General features: G+C 42.4%; 1 protein-coding gene across 1 annotated transcript in view; it reads left to right on the forward strand.

Annotated features, from left to right (window-relative positions):
- The first annotated feature begins 744 nt into the window (after positions 1-744).
- ATP2A2 (ATPase sarcoplasmic/endoplasmic reticulum Ca2+ transporting 2) overlaps positions 745-17,406 on the forward strand; it is a 44,585-nt gene continuing 27,923 nt past the window's right edge. Inside the window, exons 1-5 of the mRNA XM_075834532.1 lie at positions 745-1,388; positions 2,642-2,659; positions 2,738-2,820; positions 7,039-7,143; positions 11,717-11,855. Of these exons, the coding sequence (XP_075690647.1) occupies positions 1,271-1,388; positions 2,642-2,659; positions 2,738-2,820; positions 7,039-7,143; positions 11,717-11,855 (463 nt within the window). The 5' untranslated portion in view covers positions 745-1,270. The remainder of the gene's footprint in view (positions 1,389-2,641; positions 2,660-2,737; positions 2,821-7,038; positions 7,144-11,716; positions 11,856-17,406) is intronic.

Genomic DNA, 17,406 nt, shown 5'->3' on the forward strand with positions numbered 1-17,406 from the left:
TGGCACCTAGGGGTGGCACAGTCAAAAGTTTGCTATGGGGCCCAGTCTTTCCTAGTTACGCCTCTGGTGGCAGTCATGGGGGCATAGGGGTCATTGTAGTAGGCATAGGGGCTTTGTAGATTGCAAAGGGGGCATTGTGGATGGCATGGGTGAAATTGAGGGTACTGTGCCCAGAATGAAGGGCATTGTGGCTATTGTGGGAAACATTTGGTACGCCAACCTTTACCTTAGCAGCATCACCCCGTTCTTTGTTAACCAGTGGCTCCGTGTAATCCGTTCATAAAGATAGGATTCTGTATTTGCGACAATTGATGGAGTGTGACACAGGTATGCTTGACAAAGACTGCTGCGTGAGTCGAAATGTCGCATGCAGGTTTTTTTGCCTGTGTGAAATAAACACCTGATTATTTGCCAAATGATTGCTGTCATGAATTTACTTATGATAAATATGAAATTTGGGATTTTTTATGCACTCCTGAATTTTTTGCATCCTTTGAATCTTCAAAACCTTTTACATGGATACATAGGTCTCAGTGACTGACTGACTGACTGTAGAAAGCGAACAGTACATAGAGCTGGGGACACATCACGGATGGTGAGAACTGGAGAAGCAGCTCCCAGAACAGCCGCCCCAACCTCAGATGAGCGCAGGACGCTGCTCCCCCACAGGGACACTTCGAGCTACGTCATGGTGATCCGGGATCCTGCCGGAGAAAAGGGGAGTGGCTTGATGACGCGCACTTCAACCAATCAAAGTCCTCCACATGCCGCGATCGTGAGCCCTGAGCAGCCTCGGAATAAAATGTTATAGCGGCTTGTACGGCACTGCCACTCGTAGCGGCGGTACAGGAGCACACAGGCTGGACGCACGGAAGGGAGAGGCCATAAAAGGGAGGCCGCAGATCCAGGATAACACTAAGGGAACCGAGTAAGGGAATTGTGAACAGAAGCTGCCCGGGACTTCGCTATAGACACCTTCCTTATTACCTCGGCTCGTCCTGGTCTGCTCAGGCGAAGCGCTTTGAGGCAGCGCGGGTTACTCGGGAACACCCGTGAATCGATATAATCGCGGGCACTACTTTGAGGAGACGCAGTCATCGGTAGCTTTGTATGAAGGAATCCTAATATCGCCTGGCAGCTAATAGCGACCGCAACCTGCCCCATCCCTGAGACAGAGCTCGTATGGGAAGAGCGCTGTAAAGACTCCGCCGGCCTATTGTGCGCTGAGAAGAAGCGAACCAGGGTGAGGAGAGGGAGGAGAGATCCAGCCATGGAGAACGCACACACCAAGACGGTGGAGGAGGTTCTGGCGCATTTCAACGTGAATGAGAGCACGGGTCTGGGCCTGGAGCAGGTGAAGAAGCAGAAGGAGAGATGGGGGACCAACGGTACGTGCCCTCAAGGTGCAGTCAGGAAGGGGGGGGGGGCATGGCAGAGTTGGTAGCATGGGCAGGGTAATGTATAGTGAGCGGCCAGTGCCCGGTGTAAGGCTTGTGTGGAGGATGCCATTGTGTGTAATGTCTGTGGAAAAGCTGCAGTCATCTTCATGTAAGCACTTCCTGTCACGGCCAATCCCTACTCTACCCGGCGTCACAGGATCACACAGAAGATGGCTGCCTGGATGCAACCTCGTGTGTTCATTCTCCGAGCCGGTGTCTCCGCTGACATCTGCTAGTGGGGCTTTATGTACCTAGTGCCATTACAGGTGGGAGTCCCTAGAAGGGACCACAGCGGGGTCTGGTAGCCGTGCTCCTAGTTGTGGGCTGTCTATTTTTGCCAAAATGATTCCAGGATGTTCTATGTGGTGGTCACATTCTTGTACTGCGAGCCTCCCCAGAAGGCCGCCCCAGATCTGTGACTGATTAGTAAGGGCCTGTTCACATCTGCTTTAGGGGCCTCCATTGCAGATCCTGCCGAAAATACTAGTAAAACCGCAGGAACCCAATGGGTTCTGTTGGCTGCCGGTGGCGTCTATCGTGCAGCGGAATCGGTGCTACAGGTATATTCGTACTGCTCCTCTGATGGAGCAGAATGGCAATATCCACACAGATGTGAACAGGCCCTAATTCTTTTATATCCTTTGTATATTGGCCTCTCACCCATCTAGAGGACCTTTTTTTTTTTTTTTTTTAAATGCTATTCTGGTTTTCCAAACTGAATCCAGCTTTGTCGTGCGGCGGATCTGCCATATTGCAGATGTGAACAGACACCAGCGGTGCCCTATGGGCATCTCTAGATGCAAGGGATGACAGATCTATAGCCGCTTTCTTATGATCATGGGTAGATCTAGACATCAGGATCCAGTTAGACTACTCCAGATTATTATTTTTGTGATGCAGTAAATATAGATGTCAATAGTAACCAATCCTAGACACTATATATAATAATCCTGGATTGTGTGTATATAGAGCCAAAGATATAAAAAGTACAGGTTTGCTGAATCCATTCAGTATACGTCACTATGAATGAGGGCTGTGTGCGGCCTGAGTAATGTGAATAGATGCCTTGGGCACTGTCAGAATAGCTTCCTTGCAAGTGTCGCCTACTTGGGATATTGTCTTGTGCTTTCTATATACATTTGATACTAATGATTTCCTTTTCTTTACCTCCCCTCCTGCTCCTGGATCATTGGCCTTCTCAGAATTGCCTGCAGAAGAAGGTATGTGCGGCTCATGATGTCTGACTAGATTTCTCTACGTTGTGCCAGTCTGTGACAAGTGTCTTTCTCTTTCCTTAGGGAAAACACTATGGGAATTGGTGATTGAACAGTTTGAAGACTTACTAGTTAGAATCTTGCTACTTGCTGCCTGTATATCATTTGTAAGTATATGGAGAAGTGTTCCTTTTATGCGTGTGGGGGACAATACACATGTTCTAAGAGCAGCTAATACCATTTACACATGTATGTAAGGCTTTCTGAAGGTTCTCGTAGTGATCATGGGGGGGTTGGGGGATATTTCTGGACTTCCTGTCAGTAGTCCCTTTGAAAATTACTACAGTTGACCGAACTGCACTTCACATGTAGATCGACTATAGCGTTCAACATTGTGTAGGTGTATAAATCTGACCTAAGTCTACGTGGTCAATACAATACGTTCAAGTAGGATGGATAGACCCATTGGTGTTCGTCTTCTTTCCGGCATGTTCTAGAACTGTTTTCCTTTGTCGAGACCGCTGTGGAAGCGTGTAGAATTCAGTTTATTTTCACTAACTGCCTAGTGTCCCCAAATGGTTCTAAGTCGAACGACAAATAGTAGCAGAGGTGACTCCTTTCTTGACCAACTTTTAGTAACTGACCTTTAATGAGGGGAGGTTTGAAATAATATATTCCTCTTCCTGCACCCAGGAAGAGATGGCATCTGTTGACAGATGGCACGGTTAATATGCTAAAATCATGTTTTGTTTTTTTTTTTGTTTTTTTTTCTGGAAGCACTCGTCCTTTAAGCTAGAGCTGTAACTTACAGCTCCTGATCTTAGAGCAGCCTGCTAAATGCAGCTGGGGCTGGAAAACATTCGGACCCCAGCTGTTTAACCCTTTGATCGCCGCGGACCATGGCATCATCAAAGGGAACTCCCCTCTGTGATCACGTCATTGGAAACCTGGTGATGTGATCAAATACCGGGGAATCCCTCTGCAGTAAGCCCTGGGTACCTAGAAAGGACCCCAGGGCGGTCTGTTCAGTTTGCCTGCTGTTACGGCACACTATGTGCTGCCTTAACAGCAGCCTGTGTTATAGTGACAGTGTAATGTATTCGCATACAGGAGTATGCTAATACGTTATAAGTAAAAAAAAAAATAGAGTTGTAGACAAAGTTATCCCTTAAGATTACAAAAAGTAAGTCATTATCTTGCATAAAATATATTTTTTCCCCTGCATTGAATAAAAACAAAAACCTACACGACCGTAATAACCCTGAAGAATTAATCTAACAGGTTATTTAGCGTGAAAAGTGAAGGGGATCTAAAATGCTGCAGAGAACCGCGTTTTCCTATATTTACTGTGTAAAAAAATGTTTTCTACCCCCCCCCCCCCCAAACGGTAAAAACTGAAAATTTAGCTGGTCATTAAGGGGTTAATCTGCGTATGTATTGTACTTTGTTTCATGGATCGTTGGAGTATATAATGTGGTTTGTCTAGGCTGCAAGTTTTCTGTCTGGATCAGTCCTGCTATGTATAGTTGTCGGAATATAATTTACTATGCTTCACAGGATGATCTTCCAGCATGACTAGAAAGTAGCTGTAAGTGAAGCTTCTTAAATGTTGAGCCTAGTTTAAAGGGGTTTTCCCATGAGACATTTGCTATGTCATGAATGTCAGATAGTTGCGGGTCCCACCTCTGGGACCCGCAACTATCTCCAGAACAGGGCCCCGAAACCCTGTCTAGCCCTCTGTGTTGTGTTGTGGCTGAATGACGTGATTTCCGACCATGAAAATTGTTAAATGGTCGTGAGTTACCTAAACGGCGTAACTCTGAGCTACGCTGTTTCTGCATCTCCCATAGCAGTGAATGGCAGTTACGGAAGTAGCGTAGCTTGTGAGCCATGCTGTTTCCGGAACGACCATTCAGCCCTATGGGACTTAGGGAAATATTGTACCTCAGCGATGGTGGGACCCACATATATATATGATATTTATGACATCCTGTGGATATGTCATAAACCCCTCTCTCATGGGAAAACCACTTTAACCTACCAGTTGTGAGGTTTAATGGGTATAGGTTTTAACTTTAGTTCTAAACTTAAACAATTACTTAGTCACTCTAGGTAAAGGGAAGTAAGGGGTAATTTAGTATTGGGGTACCTTGGATGAAGACATAACATAGGTGATCGCATATAATAAAAACATACCCCTTGGCAGAGCAACATTTTGTAATGTCTCTAGGTGTAAGGTATCTGCATAGATGGGGAAACCGTAGTGTCTGCTTCTTTTGGACAGATCAGAATGCATTTTATTTTCTCCTGATTTTTCAGTCAAAATGATAAACTGCTCCAGTGATGGGGGAATAGTAGTTACTCATGATGTGGGGGTCTAGTAAACGTTCACCTTGTTTAGTTCTGCTTTCAATGGCACAAAGCTTCGATATTAATGGATGATTCTTCAATCTTGACAGCTGTAGTATTTGCGTTACTGGTATTCAGTGGCTAGAGGACCGAGGGGATCCAGCGGAATAGCAAGTGAAGATGCAAATCCCCCTGGGAGCAAACTACGTAACATGTTGGCATTTTCTAGAGTAGCGACTTCTGCCAAATGATTCTATTTTGAATGGATGAATTGGTTCAAGCTGTACTGCGTTTCTAGTTCAGCTCATCTGAGAAAAATTGGAAATTTAAATTAAAGTTCCTCATTTACCGTCCAGCTTTGACTGCAGCTTGAATTCAATGCATCCAGACTAGAAGCTGTGTATATTTTTCATTATTCATATAGCGCCAACATAGTCCGCAGCCGGAAACGCACAAGTATGTTGCGAGCATTCATACTCTATGGAAATAAATGTTGCCTTGGTCAAACACTGGACCCCCATGTTGCTGTAGATAGAATGCTGCTTTACTGTTTTAAAGTAGGTTAGTGTAACCAGTATAGATTCACCTTGGGGCGTTTACTCTGATCTTTGCCGTTTAATCCCTTAGATGTCAGTATTAACCACTGCTCCCTTTGATTCCCCTTCACCTACCCCTGTAACACGATCGTGGGGCAAACAGTTAAATATGGCAGCCAGGGGCCTTAGAAAGGCCCCCATGTCTGCCATGTGCAGATGCCTATTAGGCTATTCTCTATGCATTGCCTAATAGGTGGCTGTCAGATTTTCATTGACCGGCACTAGTGCTTCCAATGCATTTTATTTTTTTTTATTTTTTTTGCTTTTCAAAGTAAAAATCATAAGTAAGTCCCCTAGTGGGACAAAATAAAGTTAACCAATTTGTTTAAAAAAAGCCAAAAGAAAACCAGACTAAAGAATAAAAAATAGCACTTATTGTAAAAAAAAAAAACCACAACATATTAAGACAACATATTTAAAGGGGTTGTCCAGTCCCTAATTGATGGCCTATCCTCCGGATAGGACATCAATATTTGATGGGCCAGGGTCTGACTCCCAGGACCCCCGCCAATCCGCTGTTTTGAAGGGGGTGCAGCACTCGTAGGTGCGCTACATTTGTCCATAGGTGGTGTCTGGTATTGCAGCTCATTCCCATTTAAGTGAATGAGGCTGAACTGCAATATCCGACATATCCCAGAAGTGCGGAACACCGTTTCCTCTCAGTATTTTTGTTCCCCTTGGGAACAGATTGTAGTCCACTCGCTGAGCTAGTGGTGGGAACTTTGGGTTTCTGGACATGAGAACTGTGTAAATAAGCTAGTCAGGGGAAGAGTCGTTATGTAATATGTAACGGTATATATCCCTGCTATGTATAGACAGAAAATACACAAGCCTGTAATCCTTTTAATCCTGTCTAGGATGATTTGTTAATGTGGTCTTACAAGTGCTTGCTTAATGTATACCCCCAGTGTATTTTCTCATGCTTGTATCACTGCTGGATGGAATTCAGGGACCAGGGAAGAATGTCCTTGACACATGACTTTCCTATTAAGGCTTTTTATGTCTTGTTCCACAATAATCTCTGACCATGTATTGTGTAGCTGAGCATGTATTGTGGTAAGCACGGTTAGTATATACTTCAGCGAGTTCTTGTTTAAACATAACACTGTAAGACATTCCTGCTTTGTTAGAACTTCTATTTGGGACGTTTGAGCCCTCTCCAGCTCGGCTGTCTCTTACAGAAGGGCAGACCGCTTACAGTAAAACGTTAATGAATTTATTCCTGAAACGCTCTGCCCTGTTTATCAGCCTGACAATAATTATTTTTCCCATCTTTGTCTTGGAGTTTAGTTGTGCCTAAGGTCTCATGTAGTAGTAAAAGCAGTCACCACTTAACTGTCTATTGTAAGTGTATGATAATGTAGACCGTGCCAGTAAATTCCTTATGAGGACACGGGGGTCTTGGCGTTTTTTTTGCTAATGTATTTTCTTCTTTTTCAGGTATTGGCATGGTTCGAGGAAGGTGAAGAAACAATCACAGCCTTTGTAGAGCCTTTTGTAATTTTACTTATATTAGTAGCAAATGCCATTGTGGGTGTTTGGCAGGTAAGTCAATATTTGCGGTATGGCACTGCAATCTGTCGCCTTTCCAACCTTCTCTTAGAATCAGCCGTAGATTTGCTTGGACATATTTACTCTAAATACATATCTGTTTCAGGTGACAGTGTTCACTCTTAGGCCTAGCTCACACAGAATAGTCTGCCTGCATAAATCTGTTTTTGTTTTTAAAGTGGATTTGCACCACACACTTTTCCTGATGCGTTTTTTTTATTTTTATTTTTTATCTTCAAGAGGCAAAGGCAAAACCTGAGTGTTTTTCCCAAAAATGCGTCAAAACGCAGTGGCTGTTTTTTCCATCTTTAATTAATTTTCAATGGGGTTTTTGAGGCGGAAAATGCCTCAAGATAGGTCATGTCACTTTTTTTTTTTTTTCCCCGCTTGCGGGAAAACCACGCCTCCGCCTCCCATTGAGATCAATAGGAGGCGATTTCAGCAGTTTTTTGGCGCAGTTTCCGCATCAAAAACTGAACTAGCCCTTAAAGGAACACTAAACCTAGAAATGAATGACCATAATAAACAGGAGACCAACTTAATCACACGGTCAGTCTGCAGGGGTTAATTTCCTACAGATCTACTCCATTATTAACTGGGGCGGGGTTTAGTTAATCAGCGGGACTTCTAATCTGTGTCCTGCAGAGGGGGAGGCTCCTGCTGCAGGCAGTTGTTTTACAGCCAAATACAGTATTGTGGGGAAGGTAGAATAGCTGATTTCTTGGGGGACACATATAAAATTCTTTTATTTATCAGTATTAATTGTAAAAAAAAATTGTGTGCATTTTTTGTTTAGATTTCCTTTAAGCAGGGCACATTACTGCTGAGTGGGAAATGGTCTTCAGTCTTTGTTTTCTATTCTTAATTATTTGCCTTAAGTCCACGCTTACCATTTTGGTAAAGCTCTCCAGTCTTCTGTTTCTTCATCTAACCAATCTATTTTGTTTGAAATATGATGCTGGTTTGTAGGTGCACTAAAGAGTTGTGTTCTGTAGCTGATACTTATTTGCACTGGCATGTTGTAGGGAAAATTTGTTGGCACACAGGCGTTACAAAACCTGTTTGTGAAATGTGCAAATCTCTTTCCTCCACACTCATAGGGTAAGTTCACGTGGAGGTTTTTGTTTTTGCTTTTTCATTTTGTTAAATGAATCCAATGCGTCAAATGAGCGGCACGTTTTTTGTTTTTTTTTCTTGGGCCTCCCATTGATTTCAATGGAAGGTCAGAGGTGGAAACCGTTCCAGGAAAGCGTATGCGGGTAGTCAATAGAACTTCCGCTGGGGAGATAAAACTCCTCTTCTTCCCATTGAAATCAATGGGTGCAATTTGGGGCATTTATTGGTGCTGATTCTGACTTAATTTCCACCTCAAATTCAGCGGCAAAAAAACTGAACTGACCCTTAGTTTTGAAGGTTTATATGTTCTGCCCCTATACCTCTGAAAACTGTCTTACTAATCTATCCAGTTGGTTTGAGCTCATTGCAAGTGCTGCAATTTCCTGTTGCGCAAGTCTTTAACATGTTGCCGATTGCATAAGACATATTGAGACTTTGTTTTGCAATGTTCTCATTCTTCTTTTAGTATTACAAGTGTATATGGGATATCGGTAGCATCCCACTTGACTCTTCTTACAAGGATTGAATATGTCACATTCAGAAGTACAGTCAATTGTGAAATTTGTCTGTACACATTGTTGTCTAGTAGTTGTATCTGCGATAGGTTTGTTGCATTGTGCATGAAAATAAAACCTTCATTTAAGTTTTAAAATTGTAATATGTGGCATCTTTTAGAGATCTATTTCCATGAGCCTCTTTAAACCTTTCATTGCCTAAGACGTATGTAATGTCGTGACTTGCTGTGACTGATCACGTACGGACATCAAAGGCACTCGACGGACTCCATTGACTTACAATGAGGTCCACCGCATTTCGTCGCTTTGACTGTAAGGGTATGTGCACACACACTAATTACGTCCGTAATTGACGGACGTATTTCGGCCGCAAGTAGTGGACCGAACACAGTGCAGGGAACCGGGCTCCTAGCATCATACTTATGTACGATGCTAGGAGTCCCTGCCTCGCTGCAGGACAACTGTCCCGTACTGTAAACATGATTATACTACGGGACAGTTGTCCTGCAGCGTGGCAGGGACTCCTAGCGTTGTACATAAGTATGATGCTAGGAGCCCGGCTCCCTGCACTGTGTTCGGTCCGGGACTGGCGGCCGAAATACGTCCGTCAATTACGGACGTAATTAGTGTGTGTGCACATACCCTAAAAGTAGGGCTGCATGTTTTACTCTTGTCCGATAGGACATCTTATGCGACGGAGGCTTCCAACACCGATCTGAACAGCGCCTAAGGCGTCTAATTTCATGAAATAGGGGTATAAAGGGTTTAATAGGATTTTGTTTTATATTATAGTTTAGGTATTTATTTGGGTTTCTCAAAACTTTTGGGAATTTTTGCCAAAGCGTTAAAGGGAAGGTGTCACGTAAATTTTTTTTTTTTGTTATTGCTTTTAGTATGTCATTAAAATAAATTTTATTTATTTGTGCTTTTGTGTTGTACTCTTAGAATTGACTTAAATGGACATATAACCCCCGTCTGTTGATGGAGGGGGGGGGGGGGGGAGTATTTGTTAGTGCGTGTTTTTTTTTTTTTTTTTTTACCAGCATATTGGGAAATCTTGTGTGATAGCTTCTGGTTGTCAGGTGTCATTACATGACCTCTACTTTTGACTTTACAGAGTAATTGTATTCACAAGACTGTGCTTTAGAGTAGGGCCTATAGCAAAGGGCTGACTCACATCTTTGAGTTTTGGCAACAAAGTATATGTGGTGTTTTGTCTCAAGGTCCCAAGAGTCACAGGGGGGACCGATAGCTATTCCTTCCAATACACATATGCATGCATGTGCTTTCCATGGGAAGAGGGGAGTAAGCCACTGACAGACATTTCTGTGGGAACAAAGGTTGCATGTAGAAATCCAACATACCCAATCCTTCTTTCTCTCGACATATGCCATAGAGGGAGTGTTGTGGCACCCACATGCGCATTACATAGTTTACTGGTCTCAACAAGTTGGGACGACTTTTTATTTTTTTCCCCTGTATGGGTGCCTTTACAATGTTTTCCTGAGAACAACTTTCAGGGAGGAAATATTGGTTTCAGGAAAGAAAAGAACAAGCTAGTTTTAGAGTGACGGCTGTTATCACTTAAAGGGGTTTCCCACAATTAACTTTTATCGCCTAACCACAGGATTGGTAATAAACGTATGATCGCTGGGGGCCCTAACCACTGGGACTGGTTACTCCTCACTGTGAATGTGCAATGAGGAGAAAGGCGGGAACAGTGTTGAGGGCCCCCCGCTATCATAGGTCACCTATCCACAATGTTAAAGAGGCTCTGTCACCAGATTATAAAATCCCTAGCTCCTATTGAATGTGATGGGCGCTGCAATGTAGATAACGGAAAAGGTTTTTTTTTTTAAAAAACCATCATTTTTGCCCAAGTTATGAGCAATTTTAGATTTATGCAAATTAGCTTTCCAATGGACAACTGGGCGTGCTTTCTCGTTTTACCAACTGGGCGTGCTTTCTCGTTTTACCAACTGGGCGTGCTTTCTCGTTTTACCAACTGGGCGTGCTTTCTCGTTTTACCAACTGGGCGTGCTTTCTCGTTTTACCAACTGGGCGTGCTTTCTCGTTTTACCAACTGGGCGTGCTTTCTCGTTTTACCAACTGGGCGTGCTTTCTCGTTTTACCAACTGGGCGTGCTTTCTCGTTTTACCAACTGGGCGTGTATTGTGTTTTTTACCAACTGGGTGTTGTGAATAGAAGTGTATGACGCTGACAAATCAGTGTCATACACTTCTCATCATTCCCACCCAGCTTCTTTCACTGCAGACACACAGCGTGACATCACCCACAGGTCCTTCAACCTTGGCGTCGGACGAGAGAAGATACATCGGCTCCAGGCGTCCGAGAGGGTAATATGCTCGTCTCTAGGGAGTTTACTATGCTTACCTGCACACGGTGATGCTGCTGCAGATTCAACTGTACCCTCTCGGACGCCTGGAGCCGATGTGTCTTCTCTCGTCCGACGCCAAGGTTGAAGGACCTGTGGGTGACGTCACGCTGTGTGTCTGCAGTGAAAGAAGCTGGGTGGGAACGATGAGAAGTGCATGACGCTGATTTGTCAGCGTCATACACTTCTATTCACAATGCCCAGTTGGTAAAAACACAATACACGCCCAGTTGGTAAAAACACAATACACGCCCAGTTTGTAAAAACACAATACACGCCCAGTTGTCCATTGAAAAGCTCATTTGCATAAATCTAAAATTGCGCAAAAAAAAAACTTTGCTGTTATCTAGATTGCAGCGCCGATCACATTCAATAGGAGTTAGGGATTTTATAATCTGGTGACAGAGCCTCTTTAATTATGGGAATACCCCTTTGAATTTTGGCTCTGCTTGATTTGTCTTCTAAATCTTCCCACGTGTTTTTCTTTGAAATGTTGTTTTCCATACTTTGCTGCAATGACATTTCTCTACTTCCTTAACAGGAAAGAAATGCTGAAAATGCTATTGAAGCACTCAAGGAGTATGAACCTGAAATGGGCAAAATTTACCGACAGGACCGGAAAAGTGTCCAGAGGATTAAAGCCAGAGATATTGTCCCTGGTGACATTGTTGAAGTTGCTGGTAAGCGTGTATTTGCATTCATAGTAGTAATGTGACAGGCTTTTAAGAACTGTTGTGTAATGTTTTTTTAGTTAACTCATCCTAATGATCAGTACAGTTATTTTTTTATTTTTTTCCGTGGAAACCGTCTGAATCCATGCCAAAAGTGTCCGAAATCGCCCCCCCTCTCTATTTTGAAGCGTGCCAGAGGCTTTTTTTTTTTTTTTTTTTTTTTTTTTTCTTCTCTCTCTTCTCTCGGGGTCCTTTTGGCCCCTCGTGTGTGTGGGGGGGGGGCGCATGTCCTGCTGCGGTTTCCGCCACTGACCTCCCATTAAAATCAGTGGGAGGCAGATAAAACAGCACTCATCTCTGAGTTTTTTTCCCGCGGTCCTTTCATTAGCTTAATTGGCCACAGGTGAAAAACGCTGTGGAAAAATACGTGCAGGCATTTTGGAATCTGCCTCAAAATTCATTTCTATGCTTACGTTTTTTCAATTTAGTAACCTCCAAGTGGTGGAATAATTCCCTGCTCAGGGCAAATCTAGCCGTGTAGGGTTTCCATTGATGAATTTACTGTCTGGTGCTGAGCTCTGCATGTTATAATCTTTGTCTATAAATGTCATATAGCTTTTAAGACCAGACATGAGTGAAATTTATTGTAGGTCTACAGCACTCATGTTAAGTAGCTGTTGTATGTGGAGCATATTACTAATACCTTTTATGTTTAGTATTGTATGGACTTTGCCATAGAATTTGTAGAGAGATGTCCATGTAGGGAAATGAAGCACTTCACACAGGGATGCATATCTTGAGATGGAATTCTAGGCCGTATGCCAATGACATTTGTATGTCGAAACCAGTTTGCCTTCTGTGACAGCGGAGAAAATGACTGACTGCGATCTGTTTTATGGTGTCCATTGTTCTAAGCATTTTCTGTGGCCACTATCTCTTATTATAAGAGTGCTAGCTGCTGTGTGTTTCTACAATGATCGCGCTATTGCATGTTTTGTTTTCCAATGTTTGACACACAAATATAAATGGCTTTAAAATGACTAGCCTTAATTCCTCACTACTTAACGCATGTGAATTAGTACTTGATATGGCAGATGCAGTGATTACGAAAATGGCTTGATGGAGCATGTTACATAGAAAAAAGTTTGCGGGAGGAATCCTCCAGCTCACCGTTTAGCAGGACTTCATTGCAGACTGCGCCCGGATCTCTGTGTCGGCACACGGTGATTGAAACAGGAGAGAAGACCGCGATCCAGTCCAAGAGAATTGTTAAAAGGAAACGCAGTTCCAATTTTATTTCAGAAAATTCTTAAGACAAATGTCTCAGATGCAAAGGTGGTTATCCGTATTGATGGTGCATACGCGTTTTGGACAAATGCAACGTCCTTACTCATGGCCCATGGTCAACCAAATACTAAATCGAGGTTTATATCCGGTCATCAACAGGTGAAATAGATTGCAAGCAATGCATATTAGAGCATCACGTAAGTAAATTTATGACCAAACTATTAAAGATGGAAAATAATTTGTTGGATGTATGATAGTTTTTGGTGATAGTCGTATTTTCGAATCAAATTCTGTTATAACTATATTAATACAGGTTCTTGGCGACCGGACATAAACCTTGGAATACATACATGCTCACACAAAAAAAGTTAAATATAAGAAAAAAGCTAAAAATTACATAATTTATAAATCACAGAATATCTTAAGAACAATAAGCTGGCTGGAACAGACATAGACATTAATCACAACTGCAGAATTGTTAACGCAGTTAGTCCAGCCAGCGTATGTATGTATTCCAAGGTTTATGTCTGGTCGCCAAGAACCTGTATTAATATAGTTATAACAGAATTTGATTATTCGAGAATACAACTATTATCACAAACTATCATACATCCAACAAATTCTTTTCCATCTTTAATAGTTTGGTCATTAATTTACTTACCTGATTCTCTAATATGCATTGTTTGAACTGCAATCTATTTCACCTGTTGATGACCGGATATAAACCTCGATTTAGTATGATTTGGATGACTATGAGCCATGAGTAAGGACGTTGCATTTGTCTGAAACGCGTAGGCACCATCAATACGGATAACCACCTTTGCATCTGAGACATTTGTCTTAAGAATTTTCTGAAATAAAATTGGAACTGCGTTTCCTTTTAACAATTCTCTAGCTCCCCCTAGCACATATGATTCATGCAGATTGTTGCTACCCAGATGCATAACTTTAAATTAAACCTCATTTGCCAAATGGATGCCCAAACACTTAGTGGGTCCAAATCGGCTTACAATTCACGAACATCTTCCATAGTCTGAACATTATTACATAGCTTGGTGTCATCTGCAAAAATAGAAATAGTGCTATTAATCCCATCCTCTATCATTAATAAATAAGTTGAATAATAGTGGTCCCAGCACTGAACCCTGGGGTACACCACTTATTACCGGGGACCATTCAGAGTAGGAATCATTGACCACAACTCTCTGGATACGGTCCTTGAGCCAATTCTCAATCCAATTACAAACTATACTTTCTAAACCTATAGTCCTTAATTTACCCACTAGACGTCTGAGGGACAGTGTCAAATGCCTTTGCAAAGTCCATAAACACTATATCCACAGCGGCCCCTCTGTCTAGGCTTCTGCTCACCTCTTCATAAAAACAAATCAGGTTGGTTTGACAACTTCTGTCCTTGGTAAAACCGTGCTGGATGTCACTTAGAATACTATTTTATTATTATTTTTTGGCACATAATCCTCTATATAGCCCCTCAAACCTTTTCCCCCACGATGGATGTTAAGTTTACTTGTCTATAATTACCTGGGTAAGACCTAGAGCCCTTTTTGAAAATAGGCACCAAATTTGCCCTGCCCCAGTCCCTTGGCACTATACCAGGCACTAGTGAATCGCTGAATATTATGAAGAGCAGGACAGAAATAACTAAACGAAGCTCTTTAAGAACTCTAGGGTGTAACCCATCTGGTCACAGGGCCTTGTGTACATTTATTTAATTTAGCTTGGACCATCTCTACATTCAGCCAATTCAGTATATCAACTGATATATTAACAGCACTGGCACCGGCTACATCAGCTGCTCTTTCTTCTGTTGTATATAGAGTGTTGAAGAACCAATTTAGGAACTGCCTTCTCTTGATCCCCTTGTTTTACTATCCTTGGCCACCTGCCTTTCATTTGCTATTTTTGCAGATTTTATTAAGCTCTTTGTACCCTCAGATTTGTATTTTTTAAATGCCCTTTTTTTGTCATGTATTGCCCTTTTTACAGAAGGTGTAAGCCATGTGGGGTTTAATTTTAGTCGTTTATACTTGTTGCCTATAGGAATAAATTTTGCACTATAATTATACAAAGTAGATTTTAAGAACTCCCATTTATCATTTGTACCATTATTTGACATTTTACTTCTTCCCAGTCATATTACAAAGTGGGGGCAGGAAAATAACCTGCCTAAAAAGCATGCAAGACTTCATTCGCATTCATGTAACTTCTGGCTGTGGAAAGTGCCAAGTTCATGCATGTCCTTGGAGATGTTTTAAAGCTTGACATATACTTGTACCCAGTAGCCTCATATACTTCATATCCTAAAACCAGGTCACTGCGTTACTGTTGTTAATATAGATCTATAGATGATGTAATGGAAGCTTTTTTTTTTTTTTTTTTTAAAGCCCTAGATATTGTCTTATTGGACATACGCACCAGCTGATATTTGTTCACTCACTGACTATTTAGAAAAAAGATCCATTGCATTATAGGTGCCTCATAGGTGTTTTATTTAACCTGGGAAGGTTTCCTGCAGATGTTTAATAACAGAAACCTCAAAACAAGCTATTACTTGTAATTGCATAAGGACTCCCACTAGGGACTACTAGCACATACAGCTCCCTATGGTACAGAGGCGTGCAATTCACCATGCCAGCCCTTTTGTATCTGCATTGCCGTTAATCATGGGATTGCATTAAAATTTTGTATAAAACCTCAATAAAATGATTTTGCTTTATTTTTCACTTCTCAGAATTCTAAACACGGTAGTCAATGTAAACCCTGCCTTGTTTTATTTGATGTGGATATTTTCTTCAATATGTGGCATAGCTGATAGACAGAGATATATATATATATATATATATATATATATATATATATATATAGCAGTTATTACATTACTCTCACCCTATCACAGGCTGGCAGTCGCTTTCAGAAGGTTCACTTGATTTCATATACTAGTTTATGTGCAGCAGTAAATTTTATTACTAATGCTGCTAAGCCAGAACTTGAGCACCTGGTTGAGTTCTTAGGCCGGGTTCCCACGGGACGGATACGCTGCGTAAAAAAACACGCAGCGTATCAGACCTGGAACCCGCAGTACATTCCGTCCGAAAACCGCACCATATTGTGGTGCATTTTTTTTTTTTTTGGACGGCATTTCTGCTGTAGAAAGCAGCGGTAAAAACTGCTCATACTTACGTAGGTAGGTTATGGAGATGCATCCATCCATTGCGGTCCGGCCTCCCTGGATGATGCTGCAGCCTATGATTGGCTGCAGCGGTCACATGGCATGCAATGTCATCCCAGGAGGCCGAACTGCAGGAAGGTGTGGGCGTTCTGGGTGGTAAGTGTTTTTTTGTTTGGGTTCTTTTTCCCCCAGTATTTTTGTTTTTTTGCGGCATAATCGCTGCAAAAGTCGCAACACCTGGCTTTCTGTAGCGCGTTTTGGATCCCCATTGAAGTCATTGGGGAAAACCAACAAAAATGCAGCATAAATTGACCTGGATTTTAGTTCCGCGGCATGTCAATTTAGTAACATTTACATTGCGGTTTTGTTTTCGCAGCATGGGCAAGAAATGTTCTAAATCTTATTCACTATGCTGCGGAATTTCCGCACAGAATTCCGCAGCGTTTACGCTACGTGGGACAATTGGTCAATGCATCAGATAGTTGTTTTGACGGAAGCAATACCGTAGTAAACTATGCTATTGCTTCCGTCAAAATAACTTAACCCTTGCACAACTGAGACAAACGGAAACCATTTGCACCGGATCCGTCACCATTGAAATCAATGATGATGCAAATGGAAACCTATGGTTTCCGTTTGTCAGTGTTCCATTCTGACGGGGAACTCCCTCTGTCACCCATTGGTGGCCCGCAAATGCGATCTCCGGCCGTTAACAGGTTGCCATGGCAGCCGTGTGTCTAACAAAGACCCCCCCCAAGTCTGCCCTGCCTTTATGCATGCCTATTAGGCCGTGTCGGAGGCATGGCCTAATTGCCTGTCAACTGACTATTAAGAATCCTGACACTTCGCTAACATTTGTGGTTGATTTACAGCACAGCAAGCATAATTTCGCTGTAAATTACAGTTTACAGCGTAATCTCGCGAGACTACGCTTGCTGTGCTGTAAATCCACCACAAGCGTTCAGGATTCTGAATACACATGATGTCCTGGCTGGTAGTGATGTCTATTCACTGTCAGGACACTTGAGTAACGTTAATGTGTGTGTGTATGTGGCTGCACAAAGTGATCCAGTAAGATCACTG

The sequence above is a fragment of the Rhinoderma darwinii genome, chromosome 1 (assembly GCF_050947455.1).
Source record: "Rhinoderma darwinii isolate aRhiDar2 chromosome 1, aRhiDar2.hap1, whole genome shotgun sequence".
In the NCBI taxonomy this organism is placed as follows: domain Eukaryota; kingdom Metazoa; phylum Chordata; class Amphibia; order Anura; family Rhinodermatidae; genus Rhinoderma; species Rhinoderma darwinii.